The 8,873-nt window shown below is 40.3% G+C and overlaps 1 protein-coding gene across 5 annotated transcripts in view; it reads right to left on the reverse strand.

Moving 5' to 3' along the window:
- The window catches only part of rcn3 (reticulocalbin 3, EF-hand calcium binding domain), a 30,126-nt gene extending 24,061 nt beyond the window's left edge, over window positions 1–6,065 (reverse strand). For all 5 annotated transcript variants that reach the window (XM_050070299.1, XM_050070297.1, XM_050070300.1 and 2 more), the window contains exons 1-4: window positions 5,916–6,065; window positions 3,513–3,736; window positions 3,107–3,300; window positions 425–597 (exon numbers count right to left, since the gene is read on the reverse strand). In XM_050070299.1, the coding sequence (XP_049926256.1) occupies window positions 425–597; window positions 3,107–3,300; window positions 3,513–3,730 (585 nt within the window). In that variant the 5' untranslated portion in view covers window positions 3,731–3,736; window positions 5,916–6,065. The remainder of the gene's footprint in view (window positions 1–424; window positions 598–3,106; window positions 3,301–3,512; window positions 3,737–5,915) is intronic.
- Window positions 6,066–8,873: the final 2,808 nt, after the last annotated feature.

An 8,873-nucleotide genomic window follows, 5' to 3' on the forward strand; every position in this document is an offset into this window, starting at 1 on the left:
AATATATAAGATAATAACATTAAAGACAAAATTAAATTGCAATAGGCCTACTTTTTCAAAACTTGATGATTTTACCTTTCTGTACATTTTGTATACAAATTCATTACATAATTTTGCTTGTAAATGTCTCTTTGCATCACGTTTATTATGGAAAACACATTATTTGATCAATTTACATTGTGCCCCTAAAGTTCTTTGTGTGCTCCTTACTTTTTCAACTTAGGAGCACATGTGCTCCTTGGGAAAAAAGTTAGCGTCAAGCCCTGTTGCGTTTATATTTTTGTTCAGTGTATGAATAATGGATGCAAACATGTATTTTTGCTTCTAAAGCATGAAACGTGTCTCACCACTTGCATTGCCATCCATGGTAAAATAATTCATCATCATATGATCAAATTTCCTGGTGGTTAGAGAGTAGGTTTACCTGCACTACTACGTCTCTCATGTAATCAAACTCCTCCGGGTGAAGGAAGGCAGTGAACTCCTCACGTGTGGCGATACCGTCACTGTCTCGGTCAGCCATCTTGAAGCGCCTTTCGTCCCGGGTGAGCATAGACTTATAGGTGGCCTTGTCTTCAACATCATCAAACTCCTCATCTGAAAGAAAGCTTTCCCTTTTAGCAATACCGGTGTTCCATATAGACAGTGTTTCCTGACATATTTCTGACCAGACAGATACATGTCTATTCCTCAAACAGTCTTCACCTGTGTATAAGTCATTATTAAAGTGCTCAGAGAAATGGAAATTCGAAAGTCTCTTAATATCCATGACAACTGAGCAAACTCCATCTGGTTTGAAGATCATGAAATATCAATCAATCAATCAATCAATTTTATTTATAAAGCCCAATATCACAAATCACAATTTGCCTCACAGGGCTTTACAGCATACGACATCCCTCTGTCCTTATGACCCTATAACTGAAATGGAACTTGAAGTGCCATTGTTTTGATTGACCATTTATTTTCAGCTGAGCCTGACAGTTTATTCTTGACTTCAGAGTAAGCATATGTGACCAAATAATTTAACTCTCATTTAAATCTTTTTAATTTGCTAATGGAGACAAGCATGAAATGTAATAAAGAGATGCTGTTAGAAGCTAAAAAAAATTTAAAAAATAAATAAATACTGCTTTGCAGTTGTATGACTCCTTGAACCTGTCAAGTTGCACTTACAGTTTACATCCATATCTTTGAAAACATGGACACCTCACACACATCTTTCCCCGGGCAGCACAGATGATCCATACAATCAAAATTAGTGTCACAAATTAAGTATCTGACCAAATGTCTCTCATTCTGTTCCTGAGATACGACGTTGAATAATGGCCAGAAAAGGGTTTTTGCAGAACATCATGATGTCGCAGTGAAGGTGACCTTTGACCTTTTGGATAGAAATTGTCATCATTTTATCCTATTAGACATTTGTGTGAAGTTTTGTTATAATTACTGCATGTATTCTTGAGTTATGGCCAAAAAATGTTTTGTGAGGTCACACTGATCTTGACCTTCAACCACCAAATTCTTTTTTTTTTTTTTTTTTTTGCCGGGATGACACATGGGTTGGAATCGAACATGCAGCAGTTTACTTTTGTAAACGGAGCGCCTGTACTACCAGGTGAGCTACTAGGGTCCGTGTACCATTCGTTCATTTGTATTTCAATTAGGAATGAAAAAACAAAATGGAAAAACGATTTGTTATTTCATTATTTGTTTTTCAATGTCAAACAAAAAACAGATTTAGTCTTCTTTTTCAAATATTTCATTTAGTGCGCAGGTCAAAAATAAAACATTTTAAAAAAACAGTCTCAATCCCTTTTTTTAATTTTGATATTTAATCTCTCTCATTTCTGTGCCCTGGAAGTTATTCAGCCTAGCTTGTACTTAATTTACTGTCTTATACTGATAGTAGGCTGTTGTTTATTATGGCTGCCTTGGAGTCCCAAGGATTATGCGCTTGTTGCCGCGACGTAAAACATAATTTTGACTCTAACATCGCCATTGCTCTCGAAGGCTAAATGTCGCATAACGCCTGTAGATGCCGGTATTCAGTCATTTTCAAGCTAATTCATGAACTGAAAAATTGAACAATTATGGGGAAGATGAAATGAGAATGATCAGTAGAGTGCAATTGTCCTAAATTTTTAGTCTATATATAGTGGTTTGTGATCTGGACCTGGTCTAATGTCAAATCGCCCTTTTTTGCATTTTCACAAATAGTTTCACAAATCAGAAACTGTGTTTTAATGAGTCTCTGGATTCTCCATGTTAATCTAGTCCAGATTTGACTAGTCTAAGTATAGTGGTTTGTGATCTGGACCACTTTTTTTACATTACATTTTTTTAATTACTTAATGATCTAAATCTTAAAGACTTTTTAATACAGAGCAAACAAGACCACAGCAAATAGGCGGAAATAGCAAGACTGAAAAGCAGTTTACCATGAGTAAGGACAATAAGAATAATATGCTACAGTTAAAATGCTCAAAATTTAGGATAATTGCACTCTACTGATCATTCTCATTTCATCTTCCCCGTATTTGTTCAATTTTTCAGTTCATGAATTAGCTTGAAAATGACTTAATACCGCCATTATGCAACATTTAGTTTCGAGAGCAATGGCGATGTTACAGAGTCAAAGTTATGTTTTACGTTGTGGCAACAAGCGCATAATCCTTGGGACTCCAAGGCAGCTGTAATAAACAACAGCCTACTATCAGTATCAGACAGTAAATTAACTACGCGCTAGGCTGAATAACTTCCGGGGCATAGAAATGAGAGAGATTAAATATCAAAATAATAAAAAGGGATCGAGACCATTTTTTAAATGTTCTATTTTTGACCTGCGCACTAAATGAAAAATTTGAAAAAGAAGTTACTTTGGATATTTTGCATTTGAGATTGCCAGTTAAAAGGGTTCATGTTGTCTGTTCTATAATGAGTGTAGCTGCTTCATTAAGCAACACTAAGATCAGTTTCCAGATGACAAAGACAGAGATAGAAAAGAAAAGGAGGACGTAAAGGAAGGAGTTAAGAAGGAAACGAGGGAGAAGAAAGAGTTAGACAGCTTAGAATGGCAATACATCTTTCCCACAGTGAGAATTACCCAGATAGTAGCCATAGGTGGTGTTTTTGTACTCCTCCCAGCCTATCTTTCCATCTTGGTTCTTGTCGTAGTCCTTCCAATGTTTGTTCACGTTCTCCTCGATGTACCTCCTCTGCCGGTGTTTGATCCAATAGTGCAGCTCTGCGTGGTTGATGTAGCCATCCTTGTCAGTGTCAATGCGGTCTACGATCTTCCTGTAGGGACAGTTGGAGAGTTATGGATAGGGTTGACTGCAATCATCTGCCCCTTCCATGCTTTAGGAATTAGAACACCAATTCTGATGGACACACACCCTTACAGCAATGTCTACATAATATACAAAAACACACAACAATCAGTGTTAGAAGCTGGGGTTTTTCTGACATTTTGTGGCAGTAGGAGACAGTTTAGAAAGAGAAAAACCTACGCTAATCTTTCTTTGCTCTCCTCAGGAGTCAGCTGGTCAAAGGTCTTGGCCTCTTCCTTGCCCAGGAAGGCCTCATGGTCATACTGGAAGCCGTGACCATCATCGTGGGGGTGGTTACTCAGATCAGCCTGGTGATGGATGCGCTTCTCCTGAGCGGGGACTGCAAAGGCAGCAACAGCAAGGATGCAGAGGGATGCTAGTGACTTCAGCAGCATCATGACTGACTGGTGGAGGTGGAGACAAAAATTAAAATTAAAATTAAAAAAAAATTAAGAAACAAAGAAAGAACAGTGGCCACCAAGGTGAAAATATCTTTTGCTGAAAAAAGCATGCAAGCAGCAAATATGGTGACAGTAAATGAATAAAACACAGTTCACTAATACTTACACAACATTTAACATAAAATAAGATACTGTGGATTTGCAGCTCAGTTTTTCTTTTTCTGATTGAAATGCTTTTGAAATAAAAGACCACAGCGCCTCCCAGAGGTCAGAGTATCAAACTGAGGGAAGTAAGGCCAAGAAGTGTCTCCTGGCCAGGGGGCATCATGATGGGGAAAAAGTGGGACTGCCCTCGCAAAGCCTGGCATGAAGGGTTTAGTTTTGTTTGCCATTTTTTATTTCTAAGTAATTAGTGCCATAACTAAATTAAAATTGGCTGAATAAAGTAATAAAAAGACTGTACTTTTTTATTAAAAACAAAAAACAAAACTAGAATTACTACGTTTGCATGTTTCTGCAAACCAGTCTCTAATTTTCTCTTAAAAATATGGATGCTTCACACACATCTTCCCCTTGGCAGCATAGAAGATCTGTACAATCAGTACAGTTTCAAGGTGGATACCCATGATTAGTGTTCAGTTAGGGTATTCTTCAGTCCAAGTCGATGTTTGTGTCAAATTTCAAGAAATTCCTTCCAGGTGTTCTTGAGATATCATGGTCAAGAGAATGCAATGGACAAGATCACAGTGACATTGACCTTTGACCACCAAAATCTAATCAGTTTATCCTTGAGTCCAAAAAAATGTTTGTGCAAAATCTGAAAAAATTCCCTCAAAGCGGTTCTGAGCTATCACGTTCAAGAGAATGAGACAGATGAGGTCGCCCTGACCTTGACCACAAAAAAGTAATGAGTTCATTATTGAGTCCAAGTGGACATTTGTGCCAAATTTGAAGAAATTCCCTCTAAACATTCTTGAGACTGCGTTTGCTAATGGGACGGATGTACAACCTGAAAACATAATGCCTCTGGCCACAGCTATTGCCAGCGCAGGGGCATAAAAATGGAAGCTCTCCGAGGCCCCTCTCACCCCTTAAAGACGAAAAATGGTTTAGTCCACCATAGCACTAGGATTCATCCCTAAACACAGCTGGAGCCTGAGTAAGTGACTGCTTATGCTGCTGGAGGACCACTGTCATGTATTTCCCCAAAATAGCTCCAAAAAAGAAAAGAAAGAAAGGGATGGGAAAGAAGGCAAACTGACTTTGTAAAAAAAAAAAAAAAAAAATCAAAGGTGCATGAGAGAGTGTCTATGGGGGCCCACAGAGACTGTTTATACATATGGCCCAGAATTTGGTGGAATGCTGGAACCTCTCCTCCTAACAGTGTACAGGTCACTCAGATTAATTTGTGAGTGGATGGTAGGTGGAGTTCTGAGTGTCTAAGATTGGCTGACTCACTATAGCTGCTCAGTCTAATGAGGAAATGAATGGTTTGTGCATTTCTTTCAATAAGTTTGGTATCTTCATCGATACAGACAGCAGTCAGAATGGAAAGGTATTACCTTCTACAATTCCAATACATTCAAATACAGCAGACTATGAAATAATGCCTGGAACAAATAAGAATTTCTTTAGTCTTACCCACATTAATCTCCAGTGTGCTAATTTTGCAACAATCCATACATGCCATTAGTTGGAGAAGGTCAACTAAGGCCATGTCATCAGCATATATTAAACTACCAAAAACCCTGCTCTAATCAGACATTTATACACAAGCAGAATAATATAGGAGTAAGAACACATCTTTGGATTTACAGTCAGGCATCGTTCTGTGGTCACCATTAACCCCAACAGAACTGTATGAGGATGGGAATCATCAGAAAATTCAAAACTGAACTAAAATTCACAGACACTGTCTCTCATTAACCTTCAAACTGATAACACCTCATGACGAGTAATTAGAAGTATATTTATAAGAATGAGCATGTAGTGTCTGTTTTTCTTCCAGTCCTGCAGTTTGCATGAATTCCATCATTAAACACACGTTCAGTGTTTCCTGCTGCAGGTCCATCAGCTGAGCTGTGTGCACTTTATGACAGCGGAGCTACAAAAGCCTAACAATTACTCTTAGTCAGTGTTCTTCTCATATAACTTTTTCGAGGCAAGAAAAAAGTTAACTCACCAGTCGGTTAGCAGCTTCTCGCGACACCACCCCTTGCAATCTTTGAACAGTAGAGCAGTCCGCGTTGGCACTCTGTACCTTTAAATAACAACGTTAGGGAGGCGGAACTTGTTGTTCAGCTACCCAATGACCGACGCCGTACAGAGGATTCTGACCAATAAAACATAGGGCACAGTTCTTATTGGTTGTTAACCGCCACGTTGCCACGCAAAAGGAGATCACTGAGCAGAGTCACTGCTCGCTACGTTTGTCCATTTCCCATTCATTTCACGCATGCGTTTCCTGCTCCTTAAATCAGAGTTTTCCTCTGACAGAGCACATGTCGGCAATGGGATGATGAGATGCACCGTGTTTGGAACTGGAGACATTATTATACCAGCTCATTTCCTCAGCACTATCACACCATAGGCTGCATTGATAATTTGATAACAGGTCTATAAGTCAGTGATGCTCAACTTGCAACCTGCAGGCCAAATCTGGCCTGTGATTAAATACTTCCTGGACTTGCAGGGTACTTCTATCCCCCAAGTGCATTGTGATTACAGCCCAGATGATAGCGATAATACATTACACTGATGCATTGCACTTTCATTTGTAATTTCCATCTCCCTTTATTCTACCTTTTTTTAAAGGTAGGATCTGGAGGATTTTCAAACAAAACAAAATATAGACATAAACAAATGAAATCCTGCTTAATCATCACCTATGGGCTTCTACTCATGTGTGGTGGTGACTCTGTTTGCAGAGCTCCTGCCCTTTAACTGTATTTTAATGTTTTTGTGAGCTCGGCCGCTTCTGGGCGGAGTTTTCCCCAGCCAATGAGAGAGCGCAGGTGCCGTGCCCAAGCGTGTCCGAGCGTGCATAAGCGCGAGCCTTGTCTGAACCTCTTCTGTGAAGCCTTCTTCCGTACCTCCGGGCTCCGTACACCCGGGAGAGTTGAGCCTGATAGGAGGGGCCAAATTTGAGTGTGTGTTTACAAACAGCAACTGGAAAATCCTCCAGACCCTACCTTTAAATAAGTTTTGGGTGGACATTAATTTATATGCTCATTAAATAATAAAACGTGTAATGATGCAAAAGCAGTATAGAGCGACTATCCAAAAAGCAAAAATATAGTCCCCAAGAGGCTAAATAGGGGAAAAACTTTACCTGCCGGACGCGCTGGCATGTCAACAAATCTTCGCTCCAAAGATGTTGCGTTTTACATATTTATTGCTGATAAAACAAACAGTGAAACAACTTCCCAAAGTTTAAAAACAATTCCTTTTGCTAGTGTTGAGCGATCAAAGGCAATCAAAGCAATCAAAGCGATCAAAGCGGTCAGCAAAAGTGAGACTTCCCCCCTCACCCTCTCAGTTCATTCATAAGAACCGCCCGGTGAAGAACAGCTGATTTTACTACTACCGCTGCTGACGTACCACCAACACCACGTGACTCACATCCTCGTACGTGACATGCAAAGAAACTTAATACAAAATACTACAATAACAATAGCTGGCACCTACAAACAGCACTTTGTTTTTCTGTGATTTAGTCAGTGATGCAATAACGTAGCCTAGCCAATGTGCTGTATTACCTTCCCATCAAGGTTTGCTGTTAATGTTCCCCGGAGAGTCTCAGCAAGCTACTACTGGTGTCCAAGGTTTTTCTTTACCTCTGAAACTTCAGGCTTGTAAAAAAACACTTAAACATTAATATGACCATGTGGCGGTTAAATGATCAAGGACAGGTTTATTTGAGTATGGATAGACAGTAAAATGTTTAAATCATATTTTTAGCCCAGACTTTATACTTGTTTAGCCTCTTTTAGTTGATTTTTTGCATCACTTTGTAGTTGTCTCTACGGGAACTGCCCATTGGTCCGACAGCCCATTGGTCCGACATCCCATTGTTCCGGCCATATTAAACCCATTGTTCCGAAGTCCGTTCCGAAATCATCATGATGCCCTGTGGTTAAGGTTTGGTTAGGTTTAGGCACAAAAACCACTTGGTTAGGGTTAGGAAAAGATCATGGTGTGGGTTAAAATGAAAAAGAAAGTGACAAACACATAAGCTGTGAGCCTGCTTCTCCTCAAGCCTTTCCCAGCTGACCCAGAGCCGGTCGCGGCGCACCACCAAGGTAGAAATACGCCCGCTGGGAGCCGTTCGGCATCGCGGACCGTCGGACTAATGGGATGTCGGACCAATGACATGGACCCATTTCTACTCCTCTACTTGGGGCCCCTGTATCTGTGTCTCGTAGGCCATTTCATTGATCCATCATTGGTTTCAGGTCTTGCTGAAACAGCTCCCTTGGGCGTAGCGGATGCGGCGTACACGTGGGACATGTCCCCCGCACTTCCTGTATCTGTGCCCTCTGTCCCCCGCACTTTGACAGCCGTTACAACCGTTCAATTCGTTTTTAACATGTGGTAATGTGTTTTTCCGAGCCGTCTTTAAACGCACCATGAGTAGACGGGAATACACATGCTGCCTGTTGTGATCTGAATCAATGCACAGACAAGACCTGTGCTACTGGGCAGTGCAGCAAACCAGCCAGCAAGAAGCAAAAAACCTTGCACGGCTCCAACACTCCCTGTTGGCCAGCTTACTACCCCAGCTGGATATCTTGCATGTCAGTAGATGTTGATCATATACACAGAGAACAGAGCCCTTTTATCTCTCTCTTGGTTGACAAAGGGCCCCTAGAGCCTCTTAAAAGGAAATAGCCACTGCAAAGCAATAAAACATTGCTACTTTCTCTCAAGCTCATGTTTTACCTCTAAATTTTGAGATATCCTTTATGACATGCATATCCTTAGTGGGTCTCATTCATGAAAAGTGAGTAAATCTGTGTGTAGATTTGCACATAAAAGCCTACTCTACTAAAAACCTACTCCGGATTCAGGAACGCCGCGGGAAACTCAGATTTAATCGTAAACACGTGTGTATGATCATGAATGCCAATCCATCGTAAAG

This window comes from Epinephelus moara, chromosome 18, assembly GCF_006386435.1.
Source record: "Epinephelus moara isolate mb chromosome 18, YSFRI_EMoa_1.0, whole genome shotgun sequence".
NCBI classification, from domain to species: Eukaryota; Metazoa; Chordata; class Actinopteri; order Perciformes; family Serranidae; genus Epinephelus; species Epinephelus moara.